Raw genomic sequence first — 24,246 nt, 5'->3', positions numbered from 1 at the left:
CTGGTCGATCTACCCCTCAAGAAAAAGGCATCACAAGCTTCAGAAACAGATTAGAAACAGAACTGGGAACCATTCAAGTATGAACTCCTTGATCCAGATGAACACTGCTCGCTGATTTTCCCCTTGTGCTAATTATAATTTTCATTCAAATGTGGTTATTGGAAGAATGGATAAAGTACATGTGTCTTGCAGTGTGCTCAAATTTAAGAATGAACACTAGGAATACACTGTGTGGATGGAAAAATGAAATTGCCAGAATTACTTTCAACATTCAATCATCAATGTCGATATTAAGTGACACGCCAAGCTAAACTTTCTTGGCACACATATGCAAGTAAAATTCATGTTTCCAAATGACAGCATTCACTACGACACATATTGTGTCATTCAGCGGAAAACTTCAGATTTATTTGTGTACGCATCAGATTTTAAGTGTATTCAAAAGCAGTTCAATGAACAAAACTTAAACACAAACACTTTCTTTGAGTGGCACTGCAATGTACTCTTGGTACTTTCAAGTTAAGTTATATTAAATAGCAAACCTTGAGTTGCCAATGGCTGTGGACTGAGATCGATGTTCAGCCCAAGAGGTTGAGCCACGGGTATCACAGAAGCACTTGTAAGCCCAAGGCTGCCATCTGGCAACAGCAGCTGATTGGGACCTTTTTCTTGTAATTCTCTTTCAACCCTCTGGAAAACAAAGATTGAAAAACACTATGTTAAATGGTTTGAGTACTCCTGAGAAATACTGAAATTCTGATCAACTTGTTCAGGAAAGCCATCAACTACAAAACAACATTCTTAAGATCACCAACGGCAAACATGCAGGAGACCAGGTAGAGATAAAGAATGAATTGAGGTGAAGGGTACAAGGAGACATGTGCAACATGGTGGCAAATGGGACAGATAATAACCCCTCCCCACCCCTGCACAAACATGCTGGAGAATTACTATTTCTTCAAAAAGTTTCCCAAAACTAACCATCTAAACTTCACAAAGGTCCAGCCACAAGTTGCACTTTGTCAAGGTATAAAGAGAATGTTGGAAACGCTTCACTGCGTCAAGTTACAGACAATATGAAGATACATGGTAGCCAATCAACAGCTGTTAACTAGATACATCTTGATTCTGCTAACATACAAACTAAACTTTGTTGTAGTGATAAAATTGTTTGAATTATTCACATTATGTGGGTTCCACTTTATTTACTTTCAGGAGTTTCCTTTATTGATCGACAACATTTTCGTACTGTCTGTTGAATTATTATTAACTATTTCTTCTCAAATCTGGAATCTACACTGTGGCGACAGACTAATCTGTAGCATAGGCCAAGATCTACGTTAGGTTGGAAGGTGACAATTTGGTTGTGATTAGGCAAAGCCAATTAATATGAAAGCAAAATCTTGGTTGAAGTGACAGACTGATGTGTGGTGTAGCCAGAGGTCTCAGCTAGTTTGAAAGCTGATAGTTTCATTATTATTATGTTCTATTGACTCACAATGATCCTGCAGTATACAAAGCATGCCCGGAAAGTTAAGTACTGTTTCATTCTACCTTCACTACAGCACTACGGTCGCAGTTCCACACATTTGCACTCTTCCTTCTGGTTCATTAGCTTTCCACTGATGCCATTACAGATGGCTTGTGTTGTATTTACATGTATCAGAGATTGAACAATAATGTCTGAGCCAAGCAACTGAAGCGAGTTCTGTAATACAGTTTTCGAACACAACGAATGTTAAGTCAGCTGAAATTCAAAGTCAACTTATGGTGCAAATGTAATGAATGATGGAATGGTGAGAAAGTGCATGAGAGAATTCAATGACTGATGACCCAATGTTCATGATGAAGCACAAAGTGGAAGGCCTTCTATCATCAACGATGGTTTGGTTGAGAAAGTGAATGAGAAATTTCGTGAAAACAGACTGTTCAGGATAAGAATGCGTCGTGATGAGTTTCCATAAATTTAAAAAACTGTTTTCCAAGAGACTGTCACAAATCACAAATTTTTACATATTATGTTCTGGTTGGATTCCAAAAATGTTTCGGAAATCCACAAAACAAAGCGACTTGGCTTGTGATTTAACATTTCTTACTCAATACAGTAATGAGGGAGATGAAATGAAACTGGTTTGTCACGTCACTCCAAAATCAAAACAACAGTCCACGGAACAATGAGAAAACTTTCGTGTGCAAATCTAAACAAAAGGCCTGGAATGCTATTCAAGGCAATGTGCTGTTTCAGGACAACATGCATTCCCAATCTGCTTGTGTCACTCAAAACCTCACTGAACAGTACATTTTGGAGCATTCCCAATCTGCTTGTGTCACTCAAAACCTCACTGAACAGTACATTTTGGAGCATTCCCAATCTGCTTGTGTCACTCAAAACCTCACTGAACAGTACATTTTGGAGCATTCCCAATCTGCTTGTGTCACTCAAAACCTCACTGAACAGTATGTCTTGCGGGGAGGGGGGGGGGGGGGGGGGGGTGTCAGTTCGATCATCCGCCATACAGCCCAATCTGGGCTTAGTGGCCGAGGACAGTGATAACGTGTGTGTGTGAGAGTTGTGCTTATGTGAATCTGTGTGTGTGAATCTGTGTTTTCTACTTTGGAAAAAGGCATTTTGGTGGAAACCTTAAACGTATAGCAGTCTTTTTGTGCCTGTCTGTGACTCAACTCCTTTATAAGGTGAGTAGCAATCTATCCATTTTGTGATAAACTCCAAATTGCCATGAACCAAATTTTTTGGGAGGATAATTCCAGGTTCAATTAGGATTTACAGTTCTATTAATAATTCTGTTAAGTGTAAGTTCCTGCCTTCCCTGTAAATTCATTAATTACCATTAACCTGACACCATTCCATGCTAAGACGTGTCATGAAATAACTTCAAGCGTATGATAAACATTAGAGGACCCTGTCTCTGACTATCATGCCGGGAAAGTAATATCCATAGCCTTTGATAGCAATGACACCTTTGATAGCAATGACACCTCTGATGCTCTTCACTATACTGTTATTACAGACATTGGAAAAGTACCAATTGTACTGATACCAGTAGAAAAGAACTGAAATGTGCGTATTTAAAGGTCATCTACAACTCATATCCATCCATGTATAACTCCATATGTATATTTCTAATAAAATCAATCCATCCATCGATCTCTCTCTCTCTCTCTCTCTCTCTCTCAAAAAATCACCTTTGATTTTGTGTGAATAATGAATTCACAGATACATAAACAAATTCTAATATGCATCATACTCTATCACTATCACAATCACAACCATGCATTGAGAAACGGACCTGGAGCCAGAGAACTCTTGCACAACAATGGAGATTCCTAAGGTCAACTAGTGAGCTGGAAATTGTCAACATCAAGTGAATCAGAATCTCAAAAGTGATTTAAGACAAAATTACTCTTTTCTTTCTGTCAACAAACAGGCAGCTCCCCTAGAGTCTCTCAGAATTGCATTAGTTTATCATTATCTCTTAGTTTTACTTCACTTTTGCAGGAAATTCAATTTCCCCAAGAATTCTACAGGTTTTCCAAACAAGTCTCCAACCTAGGACAAAGCGCAGTTCGTTTAGTTTTCTATATGAATCTATCCCATGTGTAGGTCTTCACCTCAGTATAATAACGGCATCCTACATCAATAAATCTATTTTGTCATTCTGTTTGCTCATTCATTATATTGTCTACTTGTCTTTGCATTTCTGTGTTTCAAGTTGGTCTAATATACTGTTTCTAACAATTAAGTTCACTGTTTTGAAGGGACTTTAATTTATTGAAAAAAATAACTATTCAACTGTACAACTCCATCTTTTCATACACGACGAGACAACTATTAAGTTATAATGAAATAACAAGCAAGCAGTTGCATACAAGAAATTTAATTTCTTGACCAGTTTTGGGCACTTAGTGTCCTTTCGAAGCCTATACAGGAAAATACATGACAATTAAAAAGAAGTCATATAAGAATATTAAAATTACTTTCATGCCCACTGCATTATTATTATTATTATTATTATTATTATTATTTTTTTTTTTTTTTTTTTTTTTTTTTTTTTTTTTTTTTTTTTTTTTTGGCATACAGCACAATTCCATAGCCCTAAGAAATATATGCAGAAGCAATAAATAATGCAATACTGAACCCATTAATAAAATAAGAACTCATAGATGCCCACATGTAGTTTGCAGTGTCTGCACAAAACTAGTACAAAGAAGCGAAACAAAAAGTGCAGACATCAGACATCACGCCAGAACACGAATGAATCAGCCAATGACATGCATACCTTGAAGATGGGGGGAGAAAGTAAGCTAAAATAATAAAAGAAAAATCCTGATGATGAATGAAATAAGTTAATATCAATGAAAGTGGTGCTATGGATGGGAAATTTGGGAACTAAGGTCCACACAGCTGTAGTGAGATCAGTAGCATACTTATAGAGAACCTGTCACCCAAAACAAAGTGCAAAGCGTATCATGGGGTTGTAACATGTGACTGGAGGTGGAGATACTACACACAATCATTAGCTACTATTAAGTTTCAGGAAGTGACCTTATGGAGAACGTAGCATGCGCATAGTTATACAATAAGACAACTAGCACTGGAATACATGTAGGTCACAAGTACATTTTGTGAAAGAATTGTATCTAGTAGCATTAACATCAATTGTATGGTACTGTACATTTTAGAACACGTCGATGAATTGGTGTAGGGATGTCAATAGTATGGCAGTAGGAAATTTGCCTGCAAAGACATATTAACTGCATCAAGAGGCAAGAAGTAATAACTGGAGAACACGCAAAAACAATTCCTAGTCGGTAGCTAAAACGAAGACTAAAAATTAACTACAGAAGAAAAGAAAAATAGGCATCATTGCATACTTTTGATACCATGAATAACTAGTTCAGAATGTATACAAAGTTCTAAATACGCTTCTTGGACTGAATATAACTAGCGACATTCACGTAAGGTGCATGTAATAAGCACAATACATTGGACTACCTGACTGCAAATGAATAAAAGTGCTTATTAGCTGTAAACATTCCTTGTAACTGTAACGCATCTGTAACTTGAAGAACATTGTCCATAAGTCATAATTTATATAGAGCTAACAATGCGTATGAAGATAAATCACCAACTACAGGATGTAGCTGATTTAATACCTGCAATAAATGATTAACTATCTTGCAATGTAAGAGGCTAACCTCTTAGAACTGGAAATGCTTCACTACTTAGAACTGTAGATGACTAATAACCTGTAGTTATAGATGATCAACTCACTGAAATCTGAAAAAGAAGTTAAAAAACTAACTACCTATGACAGATGTACCACTAATAAAAGGTGGACTAACTGCAGCTGCGAGCAACTGTTTATATGTCACTGTATATAGCTGATGAATAGCAAATAAATGTAGCAGTGTATGGTCAAGCTATAGTGAGTAAAATACTACCAAAAAAATTCACTGGTAATAAAACTGTGTGGGCTAACGATGAGTGTGAGGGAGGAGCTTGAGCAGGTGCAGGGAACCTTGGGAGAGAGAGGTGTGCTAATGTGATAAACCATGTAAGACACAGTTAGTGGAGTGGGATGGTGAAAGGGAGGGAGAGACCAGGGAATGCGATGAACAGGGGCAATTGTCATGAATAGGGACAAAATAGGCTTAACACAGCTAAATCCTTACAACTGATAAGATGTATACTAATGGTAACTTCTGTATTGTAATCAAGGTTTATAACTGTAATGGAATGATTATGGCACTAATTTTAGCTTACTAAGTAATTACATTCTACCTACGAGAGTTGATAGGTTCCTGTAACTAATTATATACAGGAGAGGAAATGATTATGTATCAGGAACAGATAATAAATAACTGCAATTACAGCAGACCAATTGTGTGACAAAACTATAGGAAAGAAGAGACAAAATTAGCAGATGACACTGTAGCAGTCCATGTGGAACTGTATGGGTTGGCGGTGGGGTGGTACTGTAGTAGTAGTAGTAGTAGTAGTAGTAGTAGTAGTAGTAGTAATAATAATAATAATAATAATAATAATCCGGTAAGCTGGGCGAGGGGGGCAAGTTGTTGGAATAGCAGGGACAGAAGGGGGAGAAGTGATACACAGGAAAAAGTGAAAAGAATTAGCTTTTAACAGTTAGGTTCTTATGACTGATAAGGTGATGGCTATCAGATTAATTTATTGCTAACTAATTATACCAAATTTCAGCAGCCTATTGAAGCTAAGATAGTGACTCAACATACTGAGTATAGCCTATAAGTATATAAATAGTAGCACTAATCGTGGCCTACTGGATGATGACATTGTACTCATGGAATGTACACAGCACTTGTAATTGCATATACCTTCAGAAGAGAGTTAATTAGATATCAGAGACTGATTATGAAGCAATGTGACCATCGTAGAACCATTGAAAGAGGGATTCTTATCCGACTTTTACTTATTTGTGGTGTATTTTCCTGTACAACCTTCTGAAGAAGTGCACTAAGTGCTTGAAACTGGCCAAGAAATTAAAAAATTTTATTTGCAACTGGTTGCTTATTATTTCATTATATAATACAACAGTTGCTGAAGATGGACAATATACTGAAATAATAAGTTATTACTTCCGGGATTGTCATGATTCGGCAAGTTTTTTTATTATATTGTGTGTGTATAATTTTTTACATGTGCTGCATTACACATTTCTAACCTTTGATAATCCCATAAAAGTACTGTAAGAGAATGGTATCCATCATTTTGTTGTTTTGTGGGTCAGCTCACATGAATAAAAAATAACTGTTTCTTTCCCTCTTTTGACCGAGACCTTAGTACTCATTACTGTTCCGATCTTCTCTTTGTTTACGCATTTCATAATATTATATCACACATTTACATGCAACATAATGTATTTTAATCATGACCGTAGATTATTTTTTTATGTTTGTATTGGGCAATTATTTTCGTATACAACAAGCATTTAGTTCAGCACACCCTGGCCTACAAACTAAAACCATCACGACCTAGATGAATGTATTGCTTAATATATGAGGGTTGGAACATTAATAGTGGGAACTATTTATTTACAGCTCGTACAAAATAGACACGTGTTTCAGAGTTTTACTGACCTTCAAAGTAGTCACCAGCATTGTGTATAATGGTTGCCAGTGATGTGGAAGTCTTAGGATACTGTTGTTGTTGTTGTTTGTTTGTTGTGGTCTTCAGTCCTGAGACTGGTTTGATGCAGCTCTCCATGCTACTCTATCCTGTGCAAGCTTTTTCATCTCCCAGTACCTACTGCAACCTACATCCTTCTGAAACTGCTTAGTGTATTCATCTCTTGGTCTCCCTCTACGATTTTTACCCTCCACGCTGCCCTCCAATACTAAATTGGTGATCCCTTGATGCCTCAGAACATGTCCTACCAACCGATCCCTTCTTCTGGTCAAGTTGTGCCACAAACTTCTCTTCTCCCCAATCCTATTCAATACTTCCTCATTAGTTATGTGATCTACCCATCTAATCTTCAGCATTCTTCTGTAGCACCACATTTCGAAAGCTTCTATTCTCTTCTTGTCCAAACTATTTATCGTCCATGTTTCACTTCCATACATGGCTACACTCCATACAAATACTTTCAAAAACGACTTCCTCACACTTAAATCTATACTCTATGTTAACAAATTTCTCTTCTTCAGAAACGCTTTCCTTGCCATTCCCAGCCTACATTTTATATCCTCTCTACTTCGACCATCATCAGTTATTTTGCTCCCCAAATAGCAAAACTCCTTTACTACTTTAAGCGCCTCATTTCCTAATCTAATTCCCTCAGCATCACCCGACTTAATTAGACTACATTCCATTATCCTTGTTTTGCTTTTGTTGATGTTCATCTTATATCCTCCTTTCAAGACACTGTCCATTCCATTCAACTGCTCTTCCAAGTCCTTTGCTGTCTCTGACAGAATTACAATGTCATCGGCGAACCTCAAAGTTTTTATTTCTTCTCCATGAATTTTAATACCTACTCCGAATTTTTCTTTTGTTTCCTTTACTGCTTGCTCAATATACAGATTGAACAACATCGGGGAGAGGCTACAACCCTGTCTTACTCCCTTCCCAACCACTGCTTCCCTTTCATGTCCCTCGACTCATATAACTGCCATCTGGTTTCTGTACAAATTGTAAATAGCCTTTCGCTCCCTGTATTTTACCCCTGCCACCTTCAGAATTTGAAAGAGTATTCCAGTCAACGTTGTCAAAAGCTTTCTCTAAGTCTACAAATGCTAGAAACCTTTCCTTAATCTTTCTTCTAAGATAAGTCGTAAGGTCAGTATTGCCTCACGTGTTCCAGTGTTTCTACGGAATCCAAACTGATCTTCCCGAGGTTGGCTTCTACTAGTTTTTCCATTCGTCTGTAAAGAATTCGTGTTAGTATTTTGCAGCTGTGACTTATTAAGCTGATAGTTCGGTAATTTTCACATCTGTCAACACCTGCTTTCTTTGGGATTGGAATTATTACATTCTTCTTGAAGTCTGAGGGTATTTCGCCTGTTTCATACATCTTGCTCACCAGATGGTAGAGTTTTGTCAGGACTGGCTCTCCCACGGCCGTCAGTAGTTCCAATGGAATATTGTCTACTCCGGGGGCCTTGTTTCGACTCAGGTCTTTCAGTGCTCTGTCAAACTCTTCACGCAGTATCATATCTCCCATTTCATCTTCATCTACATCCTCTTCCATTTCCATAATATTGTCCTGAAGTACATCGCCCTTGTATAGACCCTCTATATACTCCTTCCACCTTTCTGCTTTCCCTTCTTTGCTTAGAACTGGGTTTCCATCTGAGCTCTTGATATTCATACAAGTCGTTCTCTTATCTCCAAAAGTCTCTTTAATTTTCCTGTAGGCGGTATCTATCTTACCCCTAGTGAGATAGGCCTCTACATCCTTACATTTTTCCTCTAGCCATCCCTGCTTAGCCATTTTGCACTTCCTGTCGATCTCATTTTTGAGACGTTTGTATTCCTTTTTGCCTGTTTCACTTACTGCATTTTTATATTTTCTCCTTTCATCAATTAAATTCAATATTTCTTCTGTTACCCAAGGATTTCTACTAGCCCTCGTCTTTTTACCTACTTGATCCTCTGCTGCCTTTACTACTTCATCCCTCAAAGCTACCCATTCTTCTTCTACTGTATTTATTTCCCCCATTCCTGTCAATTGCTCCCTTATGCTCTCCCTGAATCTCTGTACAACCTCTGGTTCTTTTAGTTTATCCAGGTCCCATCTCCTTAAATTCCCACCTTTTTGCAGTTTCTTCAGTTTTAATCTACAGGTCATAACCAATAGATTGTGGTCAGAGTCCACATCTGCCCCTGGAAATGTCTTACAATTTAAAACCTGGTTCCTAAATCTCTGTCTTACCATTATATAATCTATCTGATACCTTTTAGTATCTCCAGGGTTCTTCCATGTATACAACCTTCTTTCATGATTCTTAAACCAAGTGTTAGTTATGATTATGTTGCGCTCTGTGCAAAATTCTACCAGGCGGCTTCCTCTTTCATTTCTGTCCCCCAATCCATATTCACCTACTATGTTTCCTTCTCTCCCTTTTCCTACACTCGAATTCCAGTCACCCATGACTATTAAATTTTCGTCTCCCTTCACAATCTGAATAATTTCTTTTATTTCATCATACATTTCTTCAATTTCTTCGTCATCTGCAGAGCTAGTTGGCATATAAACTTGTACTACTGTAGTAGGTGTGGGCTTCGTATCTATCTTGGCCACAATAATGCGTTCACTATGCTGTTTGTAGTAGCTTACCCGCATTCCTATTTTCCTATTCATTATTAAACCTACTCCTGCATTACCCCTATTTGATTTAGTGTTTATAACCCTGTAGTCACCTGACCAGAAGTCTTGTTCCTCCTGCCACCGAACTTCACTAATTCCCACTATATCTAACTTCAACCTATCCATTTCCCTTTTTAAATTTTCTAACCTACCTGCCCGATTAAGGGATCTGACATTCCACGCTCCGATCCGTACAACGCCAGTTTTCTTTCTCCTGATAACGACATCCTCTTGAGTAGTCCCCGCCCGGAGATCCAAATGGGGGACTATTTCACCTCCGGAATATTTTACCCAAGAGGACGCCATCATCATGTAATCATACAGTAAAGCTGCATGCCCTCGGGAAAAATTACGGCTGTAGTTTCCCCTTGCTTTCAGCCGTTTGCAGTACCAGCATAGCAAGGCCGTTTTGGTTATTGTTACAAGGCCAGATCAGTCAATCATCCAGACTGTTGCCCTTGAAACTACTGAAAAGGCTGCTGCCCCTCTTCAGGAACTACACGTTTGTCTGGCCTCTCAACAGATACCCCTCCGTTGTGGTTGCACCTACGGTACGGCTATCTGTATCGCTGAGGCACGCAAGCCTCCCCACCAACGGCAAGGTCCATGGTTAGCAGTTCCATTTGTGTTGACAGTTCGAGTGGCGCAGTCTATTGCCTCACAAATTTGTAGCAGTTCTGAAGTAAATGCCGGGAAGTGTTTCCTTCAGTTTAGAAATCTGAGTTGAACTCATGAGGGCTTAAGTCAGGGGAGTGCAGTACTTGGTATAGCACTTAGCAGCCCCATCAGTCAAACAAATCAGTAACAGTTTGCACTGTACGTGCGTAAGCATTGTCCTGCAAAATAATGGTCAGGTCCTGCAGAAAGTGTCATCACTTCTAAGATGGTCGTAGGTTGTGTTCCAAAAATGAACAGCATAGAGACAGAAATAATGCACTTTCAGATTTTCAAGGTCAGCTACCAGCACTTCAAGACACTATTCTTCTGGTTTAATTTTTGTCACTATCTTTGTTCTGTCTTGTGTCTCCCATTGTTTGTATTCTGTATTGTCAGGCATCAAATCTTCGTCGTCTGATTCGTCAAGCACATCATGTAAAAGTTTTTAACCTGGACAATCCTGACATTTTCCCACAATCTCCCAATTTTAATTGTCCATATTGCATACTAGAACTCCCACAATGTATTTGAAATCAACTCGAAGATTGGCCCCATCTTCTAACAACTTTACATTTTGGTGATACAAATACAAACCTTACGGGTGTCCGATGCCCTTGCCACAATACACCATTTCCGTCTTAACTCGCAAAATTTCAACCTTACAATTTTAATGTCAGAATTTTCTTTTTCGAATTCACTGAATAGTTCATGTAAATTAACTAGTGTTAACCTTTTTTTGTATTTGTACCTTAGTACCATTTGCATACATAGTAACAATCTTTTTTTGCCTGGCATTAAACAGTTATTACTGTCATCTTCATAAGACCTAATGACCTTTTCGATCGTGTTTTGATCCATCAAATTAAATGACTTTCATTTGTTATGCAGGTAAAATTCCCTCTCATTTTACTAAATGCCTTGTTAATTAAACCAAACATTCTGACACAAATTCATTAGTAATTTTTGCTAGAGTCCAAGAATTTGGTAGTAAACTGATAATTTTATCCTCTTTGTTTGAAATATTATCCTTTTTGTATGAAATATGGCTTTTAGTTTTTAGCTTTCCTATCAAATAATCTTATACAGCTGGTGAATTATTAGAACTTTCCCTTGGTTTAGTACAAATTTGTTTTTGAAATTAAACTTCCAATTATTTTGACTGTAGTTGCCACTTTCTCAATTTTTGTATTCAAGACAAAAGGTCTTTTTGCTTCATTTAAGTTTTTATTGCTTCTGAGAAGCCACAAAATTCTTTATGTGAACCATCACTATCCCTTTCTTTGTTCATTACAATTACCTTAGCAATAACTTGTTGGACACACAATGTTTTTCCTGGTATTATATTGATAAAAGGGCCTTTAGGCTTAGAATAATGATCTAACATTATACTCAGATCTTTTGTTAAAGGCTTCTTATGTTTCTTAAAAGCATCCAAGCAAGACCAGAAAGGTGGATGAGATTTTTTAAAGTATTTCACTTTATGGTATTTGCAAGTAGCTTTAACCTCTGAGTCAGCTCTTAAGAAGAACACTATTTTTTCTTTATCATTACAATCTTCAATTAAAGTGATGTCTTTAAACACTCCATACAGACTTTTATGGCAAGCTCTGTTAATAACACCAATAGAACACAGACTCCATTTTTCAACTGCACTCTTAAGGAGCTAAAAGTCAACTGAGTGTCCAGATGATTGCTTCAACAATGTGTATAAATTACATTATTGATATACTTTCCACAAGCTTAGACATCACAGATGTTTAAAAAAATGTATTTTTGACTTTTATTTGTATTTTTTTCCTCCATAACTTCCAACTGAACCTCAATCAAAATTTATACCGAGGGCTGATATCATAAAGGTCTGTTAAGTGTAAGTGTAAGCTTCCCACCACTGATACTCTGTATAAAATAACTATACTATTTACTGTAGCTGCACATGAACTATTAAGGGTGAGAAATTGCTACTCATGTGGAGAACTACTGCTCAGAACTTGAGTTTTTAATTTGCAGCCAATAACTTCAAGCCATTAAAAATATATTAAGGAATACATTCAGTTAGGTGGTGATAATTTTAATTTGTAGAACTGAGTGCACTAAACTAAATACTTTTCATACAAAAGGCCTAGGGCAACCAATTAGTAAATAATTTAAAAAACAAAACATTTTTAAAAATAATTTTGGGTCCACTAAAGATTAGGAAATTACACAGCAAATATCAAATTTTCCAATATGATCAAGCAACTAGTGCTGGGCCACTTGGTATGGATTGACCTACATACATCCTTTTCCATTTCTAAGTACTAGAGAAACAAGGATGGAGAAGGGCAGATTAATTTTTCAGCAATTTTACTGCCAATGTCCTTTAAGCATTTAAAGTCCCTCAACATTTTAAATTCGAGAAGTATTTAACCATAGTTGCACAATGAAATGATTATTCATTAGTGTTGTTGACGGAACAAGTTTAGTGACAAACACATTACTCACATCACTCACATGAGTGACCAACTCACCAGAAGAATCACAACTGTAACACATTTTTGACAGCATCAGAGTTGTATTATATCAATTAATAGAATTTTGCCACTTTTGGCTTTTAAGCACTTCTGAACACACCACAGCTCTGTGAGAGTACTTATTGTACCACATATTTTCTTCACTAGCACCTTCTGATTCATTCTTCTCACCTGAAGTTCTTCCAGAATTTGTTGTTTCTGTAGTATCTGATCCTCCCTAGCTGCATGCTGCTTCCAAGCCTTCTCAACATCCACTAGAGCAGGTGTACTCCCTTTGTCTAAAATATTAGGCTCATCTTTTGACAGAACTCCAACACCAGCACTGCTGCTGGAACCATCTCCAAGAGGCTGATTCCGTACCTAAGGCAGAATCACATTAGAAATATGCCCACAGTAATACGTTCATTTTTTTCTGCAGTACAAAGCTTACCTGCTGGACTTCTGCTGAGGTGAGACTACTGTCATTCATCATGGCAGAAGAACGACTTTTTCTCAACAATGATTTTTGAGTATTGTGTTTTTGCTGCGCAAGATGTTCTACGAGTCGCCCTGAAAAGCATTTTTGTAGTTAATGCAGAACATACTTATAGTTAACTGTACAGAAGCTGCTACATAATCAGAAACTAATTACTCAACAAAAACACCATTTTGAGTGCTTACAACACTTAAAACACCATTAAAGATTTTTCCGTAAATTTGTGCTGGAATTATCATGACAATCATTTATTGCTGATGATGTTGTAGCAATGAATTCATCTGAGAATGCTTTGAGGATGATCAATCATCCTCATTACTGGCAGATAGAAAAACTAAGTCATGTCATGAGGCATGCTTCCACAGTCCCAATAGCAGAAAAATATAAATTAATGGTAAAGATCCGGGGTTTTAAATTCTAATTCATATGATTTTAACTGTCAGAATGGGTGCTGTAATGCTTTGATGCTGTAGCCTTCATATGCAAGCATGTAGCTTTTCTACCACATTTTTATTCAACTTTCAAATAAGTTCTTCTAGGGCAAGTCAACCACAACCATCAAAGGAAAATTTGCAACTTGATACATTAATAATGCAGGTGGGGATTACTCATGAGGACATCGTTATCTGGAGAAGCAAAACTGGAATTCTGTAGATCGGAATGTGGATGTTAGATCCATTAATCCAGCAGGTAGATCAGAAAATTTAAAAAGGGAAACGGTTAGGTCAAAGTTAGATATAGTGGGAATTAGTGAAGTCCAGTGGCAGGAGGAAGAAGACTTCTGGCCAGGTGAATACAGGGTTCTAAATACAGAATAAAATCTGGGTAATGCAGGAGTAGGTTTAATAATGAATAAAACAAAACAAACCCAGATAAGCTGCTACAAACAGCTTAGTCAATGCATTATAGTAGCCAAGATAGACACGAAGCCTACACCCACCACAGTAGTACAAGTTTATATGCCAACTAACTTCACAGATTAGGAGAAGATTGAGGAAAATGATGAGATAAAAGAAATTATTCAGATAGTTAAGGCAGATGAAAATTTAGAAAGAGGAAGATGCCTGGTAGAAATTTTCTCAGAGCATAACTTAATCATAGGTAACACTTGGTTTGAGAGTCGTGAAAGAAGGCTGTATATGTGGAAGAGTTCTGGAGACACCGGAAGATTTGATAGATTATGTAATGGTAGGACAGAGATTTAGGGACCAGGTTTTAAATTATAAGACATTTACACAGGCACATGTGGACTCTGACCAAAATTCATTGGTTATGAACTGTAGATTAAGACTGAAAAAACTGCAAACAGATAGGAATTTAAGGATATGGGACCTGGATATACTGAAGGAACCAGTGGTTGTAGAGAGTATCAGAGGGAGCATTACACAACAATTGAGAAGAACAGAAGAAAGGAATACAGCCGAAGAAGAATGGATAGCTATGAGAGATGAAAGTGAAGGCAACAGAGGACCAGGTAGGTAAAAAGACAAGGGCTAGTAGAAATCCTTGAGTAACACATGACTGAGTGACTTTAATTGATGAAAGGAGAAAATATAAAAATGTGGTAAATGACGAAAATGAAAAGGAATACAAATGTCAAAAAAACAAGATCAACAGGAGTGCAAAATAGCTAAGCAAGAGTGGCTACAGGACAAATGTAAGGATGCAGGAGCTTATAGCACTAGGGTTAAGTTAGATGCCACCTACAGGAAAATTAAAGAGAAAAGAGAACCACCTCTATGAATGTCAAGAGCTCAGATGGAAAACCAGTCCTAAGCAAAGAAGAGAAAGCAGAAAGGTGGAAGGAGTATATAGAGGGTCTATACAACAAGAAGATTTACTTTACGTCTATATTATGGAAATGGAAGAGGCCGTAGATGAAGGTAAGATGGGAAATATGATACTGCATGAAGAATTTGACAGAGCACAGAAAGACCTAAGTCAAAAAAAGCCCCGGAGGTATACAACATTCCGTTAGAACTATTGATAGCCTTGGGAGAGGCAGCCATGACAAAACTCTTCCCTCTGGTGAGCAAGGTGGATGAGACAGGCAAAATACCCTCAGACTTCAAGAAGAATAGAGTAATTCCAATCATAAAGAAATCAGGTGTTGACAGATGTGAAAATTACCGAACTATCAGTTTAGTAAGTCACGGTTGTAAAATACTATCATGAATTCTTTAGAGATGAATGGCAAACTGGTAGAAGCCGACGTTGGTGAAGATCAGTTTGGATTCCACAGAAATGTAGAACATGCAAGGCAATACTGACCCTACGACTTATCTTAGAAGACAGCTCAAGGAAAGGCAAACCTATGTTTATAGCATTTGTACACGCAGTGAAAGCTTTTGACAATGTTGACTGCAATATTCTTTAAAATTCTGGGTGTTGCAGAAATAAAATACAGGGAGTGAAAGACTATTTACAATTTGTACCTTATCAGAGGGAAGTCTTAAGAGCCGAGGGGCACGAAAGAGAAGCAGTGGTTGAGAAGGGAGTGAGACAGGGTTGTAGCCCATCCCTAAGGTTATTCAATCTGTATATTGAGCGAGCAGGAAAGGAAAGAAAGGAAAATTTTAGTAGGAATTAAAATCCAGGGAGAAGAAATAAAAACCTTTGAGGTTTGCCAACAACATTTTAATTCTCTCAGAGACAGCAAAGGAAGAGCAAGTGAACGGAATGGACAGTTTCTTAAAAGCAGGATACAAGGTGAACATCAACAAAAGCAAAATAATGTTAATGGAATGTAATGTTATTAAACCAGGTGATGCTAAGGGAATTAGATTAGGAAAAGACACACTTAAAGAGGTAGCCGAGTTTTGCTATTTGGGCAGCAAGGTAATTGACGATGGTCTTAGTAGAGAGGATATAAAATGTAGACTGGCTCTACCAAGAAAAGCATTTCTGAAGAAGAGAAATTTGTTAATACTGAGTGTAGATTTAAGTGTCAGGAAGTCATTTCTGAAAGTATTTGTATGGAGTGTAGCCAAGTATGCAAGTGAAACATGAACAATAAATAGTTTAGACAAGAAGAGAATAGAAACTTTTGAAATAATGTGCTGCACCAGAATGCTGAAGATCAGAGGGGTAGATCACCTAACTAATGAGGAGACACTGAATAGAATTGTGGAGAAGAGGAATTTGTGGCACAACTTGGCCTAGAAGAAGGAATCGGCTGGTAGGACATGTTCCAAGGCATCAAGGGATCACAAATTTAGTGTCGGAGGGAAGTGCGGAGGGTAAGAATCTTAGAGTGAGACCAAAAGATGACTGCACTAAGCAGATTCAGAAGAATGTAGGTTGCAGTAGGTACTCAGAGATAAAGAGGCTTGCCGCATCAAACCAGTTTTTAGACTGAAGATGACATGGTCACTGTCGAATTTTGTACAAGTCATACAACATTTATGCAATGAAAAACTTACCAGCCTGGCTTGCAGTAATCTTTGCTGCCCCTGATGATGGTGTTGGTGCCACAGGATGTATATTAGGTGGAGGCACTTCGATGACCCCTCCACCAGAATCTGCTATCGTCCCAACCACACCAACACCACTGCCCTGAACAGCTCCACTTGATGTTGGCACACTGTGTGGATGGGGGGTACTCATCATGATGGAATGAGGATAATCCAGCAACAACTGAACCACATTTGTGTGACCACCTTTTGCTGCCTCAATCAGCATTGTTGAGTTGTCCTACATAATAATAATAACCAAACCAACAGGCATTAGTATCAGTTTACGATTACCATATCCTGCAGGTGTTAAACTATGCTAGCATCTCATGGATTAAAAGACTTCTCACTTGCAAACAATACAAAAATATATTACGAATTCATTTCTTGTTCAAACCCTCTCATGAAGGACAGAAATGGTAGCTTAACTAACTTTTACAGTCTAGAAAGTAGCAGTATTTCAGCACAAAAATTCTATGCTAAACCAAGTTGAAACAAAGTTATGTTAAAACTTACGATTATGGATATCAGAGTAGTGCAATGCGTAAAGGTCAACAACTGTATGTGACAGAACCAAATATTTCTTTAATGACAGCAGGTAACACAATCAAAAGACTGTATCACAGCTCTTAGCTGAGCCAGACCACTGCCAGAAATGTGGGATTGCGATGTGACCAATGTGTGGTGCTGCCATTTAATTTCTCTTATTTTACATTTCTCTTTGTGGCACAGCAGTGATTAGATATAGTCCTGGTGACTACAGGCTCAAATGAAAGACCAAAGACTATAACTATGTCCCGATCTACTCTGTTAAAGATAATAAGCCTACTACCCAAAAATTGAGAAACATACAAGTCAGGAACATATTAAACTCACCTTCAATTTATGAAAAGGATCAGCTGATTGTGCTAACAGCAGCTCCACAACTGCTAGATGTCCTCCTGCACAGGCCAATGACAGAGGGGTATGGTCATTATTTGTAGTCTGACGATTGACATCTGCATGTTTTGAAATGAGGAACTGTACTGTGCACATGTGTCCAGCACGACAAGCCTTCATAAGTGGAGTTCGACCACCTTCTGATTCATGCTCCTGCACAAGATTTTTTTTGTGTCAATATACAAGTGGTGTTAATTTACAACCTACAAAACATTTAATTTTAAACATACCAGATCTGCTCCATACTGAAGCAAGAGTTCTGCCACATCAGTATGGCCATTCTCACAGGCGTACGTGAGAGCTGTATCTCCTGTCTGTGTCTGAGCATGCACATCAGCATTGTTTTCCAAAAGGAACCTGTATTATAAAAAAACACAATATAGACATTGAAGTATCATTAATAAGGATACAAATACTATACTACACAAAAGAAAAGTATTTACACAGGGGTGTGTCTTACTTTCTCTCCCATGAGTTGGAGTCTTGGGTGAATTCCCCATCTAACTCTACAACAGTACTACTTCCTCTTTCAACCTATGAACAAAAATTATTACGTTAAACGTACTTGACCAGTTCTAGATGGCCTTCCTGCGCAGCTTCCATTAGTGGAGTTGAGGCTCCCAATTCAATGTCTGCACCTGCTTTGAGAAGGAAGTCTGCAACTTCCGTGAACCCTCCACAACAGGCCAAAGTTAGAGCTGTTTCCTGAGTCTCTTCAGTCTGTGCATTGATATTGGCACCTATCAATGTTGAAACAAGGTTAGGAATTCAAACTTTTTAATGACAAAATATACACCGTAACACAGTAAGTTGCATAAGAAATTAAACACATAACTAGAAAAGTCACTGAAGATGTTTCTCATCAATGGATGATTTGAATTCTGTCTACAACCACATGTCTCATTTAGTACGGACAGGGAAAGAAATCAATCACCGCCTATTCGAATGTTTAGTGAAGACACTGAAAAGTTTAATCTTAACAGCCTTATGAGAATTCGTATATTTTCCTCCTCCAAGTAAGAGTTGTTGTAACTGTCAACTTAGTCTGTATTTCTTGCTGTCACTGTATACAGCAGTGCCAAATAATACATCAATTTTTTATTGGATAAAGAGCGGTTGCTCTATGAGAACATCAATTTTTTATTGGATAAAGAGCAGTTGCTCTATGAGAAAAAGTGAGTTTTAATGTGGACCTCAAAGCTACTCAGGGAAACATAAGCCACTTACAGAAGACAATTGTTGGTCACACTGAGTACTGGAATGCCATACTTTTCCCCAGGTGAAAAGAAGCAATGAAATTCCATTTTAGTTTAATAATTTGAATACCTATATGAATCCTGACTCATTCTGTGGAACATTTATCAATGAATGAGTCTCTAAAAAATTAAATTATTCAATTGCTGATAATACCCATTGTCTCATTTTAACTATTATGTTGTTAAACGTCTCAATCCTAAAATTGGTTTGTTGCAATTCCCATGTTGGTCTAAGCTGCACAAGGCTCTTCAGCATTGTGTAACTACTGCAACCAATATCCATTTCAGCTTGATTAGTTTATTCAAGCCTTATTCTCCCTTTCCGTAATCCCCCCCCACTTCCCTCCATCATCGAATTAACTATTCCTTAATGCCTTAAGGGGCTTCTTACTACATTTTAAGGGTACTGATCGGCTTTACTACAATCACAGGGACTGAAACTCCACAATAAATCCTGTTTCTGAGCACACAATACTGCATTAGGATCACTGCTGTTTATATTTCTCTGTTTAAATCGAATGAACTTAAAATCAATGCACCAAGGTGTGTCCTAACAACCTGTTCCTCCTCATAGTCAACCTGTGCTGTAAAGAGTTCTGCCCTCCCCAGTTCAATTCAGTAATTCATACTTCCCTTTTCCAGAACATATTTACTTGCCGTTGTCCTTATGCATTTTATACATCCCTTTAATTTTGCAACAGCAGTTATTTTACTGGCAAAAAAGAAAACCTGTCTATCTGCAGTGTCATTTCCATAAGTAGTTCACTAAGCATCACATACTTCTGTTATTTTACTTTACTGACATTCGTCTTATAACCTCTTTTCAGCACACCACTCGCCTAGGTAAGCTTCTACCAGTTTTACCATGGCTGGCTCTCCTAAGCTTGTTGAAAATTCAGAAAGAACACCATGCACCACAGGTGTCAAGTTACTATGTGCATCTTTCAGTGATCTGTATAAATTTTTCTCTCTTCACATCTCCCATATTACCATCAAGTTTATTTCCTTTACATCTAGCCCTTCTATATATTCCATTCAGCTTTCAACTTTCCCTCTTTTGATCATATGAGATCTAATGAATCTTACAACTGATTCTCTATCCTCTAAAGGTTTCTTTAATTTGGTTCTACAGACTTCTATTCTCCTCTAGCTTTTACTGTTTTGCCATTTTCATAGCTGCCAACCATGCGAACAGGCTGTCAGTAATCATATGGAGATATGGAACGGGGAGGGGGGATTGGAAGCTTGATTTAGGCCTTTAAATGATTATTTCAGACATTTTCGAATCCTAAATAAGGACAATTTTCCAGGAATAAAAATTTTAAATGAAAAAAATCTGGTTAAATGAAAACAGGCAACATCTCAGAAATTATTAATGAATATAAAAATAAAACTTCGAAACAAAAACACCTTACATTATTAAATGAGAGGCCTCCAGTGTTTTACACAAAAATGTTCATAACACTTTCTCATCCACTGCCAGTTCTTTATGGATCTGCTCATACTCTAAATATTAAGTATGGATTAATAGGTAAACTGTGCATCTTGTGACATCACATGGTTACAAAAACTGCAAAACCATACAGACAAATGCCTTGAACTTTGTGACATCACTTGGCTAGAAAGCACTTTTATTTCTATCCTGTAGGCTGATGGGCAGAACGAAAAATGTTTGTTGTCACTCAGCATAATCTGTCTTAGTAAGCCAGCCGGTGTGGCCGAGCGGTTCTAAGTGCTTCAGTCTGGAACCGCGCCACTGCTATGGTCACAGGTTTGAATCCCGCCTCGGGCATGGATGTGTGTGATGTCCTTAGGTTAGTTAGGTTTAAGTAGTTCTAGGGGACTGATGACCTCAGATGTTAAGTCCCATTGACTTAGTATGCCATGTTGATGAAACCATTTGTAGACAGGTTTAATACATACTCAGGAAGGAAACCATTACAATATAGAAAACATTTCAGTAGTGCATTATTAGCCGACGTAAACAATACCTTTTCCAATTTTGTAGAAACCTCAAACTGTAATTTGTCTACTTCAGCAATTTTTTGGTAACTTCCCATAACATTGTAATTAAGGTGACAAATCCTTAACAATTACAGGTAATCCATACTACAAACTAGTTGACAACCATACTTTTGCACTTTGTCAATTTCACATTATAGATTCACTATTACCTTTCACTACTTCATTGCTGTATGGCTTTCATCATTTAAGTTCTTATGTAGTATCCAATAATTCCTACTAGGCCTTTTATATTTGCTTAGTTGTGTCTCCCGTGTCTTCACTACATTACATCTCACTATCACACATTCATCTTCATTTGTAGGTCTTTCAGCTATTTCATTCAGTCACTGCATAATGCTCCCTTCAAAACTCAATGTCAAACAGTTTTGGCATATGTAGTTTTACTACTGTGCAGGTTATAGTTGTACGTATCTTAGCTCTGATGATCTGTTCATAGAACTATACTCGCATTCCTATTTTCTTGTCCATTACTAGACCTGCTCCTGCATTATCCATACTGGACTGGTCATGATAATCCTGTACTCATCTCAGTGGAAATCCTTTTCTTGTTACCACTGCACTTCACTTCAAATTCTCACTATATCTTCCTTCCAACTATTCATTTTGCTTTTCTTTCTCTAGCCTACTATCACAATTAAGGGATCTTTAATCTGTGGGGCAACATAACTGGCAATCAAATTTTAAAGAAATTGGGAGAATAATGCAGAAATATGTGATGTGTGACAAAATTTGAAGACAGTAGGACAAAAATCCCAAGCACTACTCTGACATTTTATCTATTACTTTACAAAAGGTAGATTTGTTTCACTGACATTCAGACCAGCGCAAGGAAAAAAGAAGACAAAATGTACATCTATGAAATAGCCAAGAGAGATAAAATAGTTACTTAAAAGAGAAACATAAGCCATGCTCCAAGAAAGTGAAGTGCAAATTCATACTGGGTATATGAAAGCAATAAAAATAGGTGTTTCACTTGACCTTGTTAAAAAATTGGCACACTGTTTAACAAAATACCTTGACTAAGCAGGAGTGCAACCATTTCTTCATGTCCCTCACGTGCAGCTTCCATTAGTGGTGTGTAGCCCTCATCATTCACTTCTTCAATGTTCGCACCCCTTTCAATTAGGAGCATTGCTAAATCTACATGACCACCACAGGCTGCAAGAGTCAAAGGCGACTCAAAGCTGTCTGTGGGCATGTTTACCTAAAAATGAACCAAAATATATTCAATACCTCTCTCAGGTAAGTAATAACAGTAGTAGTACAACAATAACAACAATTTACCTGTGCCCCAGAATCAAGGAGTAATCTGGCAACTTCCACATGACCATCCATAGAAGCTTCCATGAGAGCTGTATGCATCTCATCAGTTTTATGTTCCTTAGAAAAGAGGAGGAGGAATCAGAACACATACAATAAACCACGTTAACTCCAGAAATAAACAAATGCCACAGAAACTAACACACAAGATAGAAAACACAAAAATTGCTCTTGTAATTGTTAGCATATTTATTTGCTCATTTTTTCCCAACTTCTTGCCATTTCATCACTTGCATCTTTCCACTTCTTACTAGCACAGAAAAAATATCCCCACAGTAAAATCAATAAAGGAATTATGCCATGTCACTATGAAATCATGGTCTCATTTTGTTCAACTATTGCATGTGTGCACACCAAGGGTGCTGCTTCACATCCTCATTGACAAACTTATGAGGGAGGATAGGGTGGATCAGTGTGTAAGTGCCAGACTACAAACCCAAAGGCTCAATCTCCAGTTCTAAGATTTTATCAATCACTTATCATCTCTTCCACCTCTGGTAATGATTTCTTAATCTGCAAAAATTTCATGCAGCACTCTAGTTCATAATCCACATTAAACTGTAGATCCCCTATAATTGATGTGTAAGTCTGTTCCAAGGTTGGAAGAAGGCAAGAGCTTATGAACTAAAATAATACCATCCATAATAAAACACTGTGATGTTCAAACCAATCTTCAAGTGAAGACTGTTTCTCTTTAAGATCACATACCAAGGATCACTGTAAGGACTATGTCCTCCTCGACCCACCATTTACTACGAGTTATGCACATCCGACCTGGTACACCACATTATCTACAATACGTGATTACTCCGTCATTCACAACAAAGTGCCTGGCAGAGGGTTCAATGAACCACCTTCAAACTGTCTCTCTACCGTTCCACTCTAGAAAGGTGCACGGGAAACACAAGAACTTAATTTTTCTGTGTGAGCCTTGATTTCCCTTATTTAATCTTGATGATCATTTCTCCCTATGTAGATGGGTGCCAACAGAATGTTTTTGCAATCGGAGGAGGAAACTGGTGATTGAAATTTCATGAGAAGATCCTGTTGCAATGAAAAACGCCTTTGTTTTAATGATTACCACTCCAATTCATGCATCATTTCTGTGGCACTATCTCCCCTATTTTGCAATAATACAAAACAAGCATGCTGTCATCAGTCACTCCCACCTGATGCAGATCCCACACTGAACAGTAGCCCTCCAGAACAGGGCGGACAAGTGTGGTGTAAGCAGTCTCTTTAATAGATCTGTTGCACCTTTTAAGTGTTTTGCCAATGAATTGCAGTCTTTGGTTTTCTACACCCACAATACTATCTATGTGAATGTTCCAATTTAGGTTACTTGCATTTATAATCGCTAAGTATTTAGTTGAATTTACAGCCTTCAGGTTTGTGTGACTTATTGCAAAATCGAAATGTAGTGGGTTTCTTTTAGTACTTATGTGAATAACTACACACTTTTCTTTATTCATGGTCAACTGCCACTTTTCGTAGCATCCAACTAGCTGTTATGCTTCAAAGCCTCCAAGCCTGCTTACACAAGGCTTTGAATGCAGCATGGACCAAACATGATGTACAAGTTTCAGAAAGTGGTTGCAGTAGTGTCACCTGATTTTCCAACTCAAATGGAATTTGTACCATTATTTCTTCATCAAATAATGTTGCCTTCTACACAGATTATTCATGCAGGAAGCCCACTGAATACCAACATTGTCAGTTATTAATTTACTATAAAGTAAATAT

General features: G+C 37.6%; 1 protein-coding gene across 1 annotated transcript in view; it reads right to left on the bottom strand.

Annotated features, from left to right (window-relative positions):
- Positions 1-24,246, bottom strand: part of LOC126483780 (ankyrin repeat domain-containing protein 17) — a 263,557-nt gene that overhangs the window by 184,008 nt on the left and 55,303 nt on the right. The window contains exons 8-16 of the mRNA XM_050106941.1: positions 22,468-22,563; positions 22,198-22,387; positions 18,468-18,642; positions 18,133-18,259; positions 17,840-18,055; positions 16,934-17,204; positions 13,467-13,585; positions 13,208-13,396; positions 543-690 (exon numbers count right to left, since the gene is read on the bottom strand). Coding sequence (XP_049962898.1) covers positions 543-690; positions 13,208-13,396; positions 13,467-13,585; positions 16,934-17,204; positions 17,840-18,055; positions 18,133-18,259; positions 18,468-18,642; positions 22,198-22,387; positions 22,468-22,563 — 1,531 coding nt within the window. The remainder of the gene's footprint in view (positions 1-542; positions 691-13,207; positions 13,397-13,466; positions 13,586-16,933; positions 17,205-17,839; positions 18,056-18,132; positions 18,260-18,467; positions 18,643-22,197; positions 22,388-22,467; positions 22,564-24,246) is intronic.

The sequence above is a fragment of the Schistocerca serialis genome, chromosome 1 (assembly GCF_023864345.2).
Source record: "Schistocerca serialis cubense isolate TAMUIC-IGC-003099 chromosome 1, iqSchSeri2.2, whole genome shotgun sequence".
Lineage (NCBI taxonomy): Eukaryota > Metazoa > Arthropoda > Insecta > Orthoptera > Acrididae > Schistocerca > Schistocerca serialis.
This window is presented reverse-complemented; position numbering and strand designations above follow the sequence as displayed.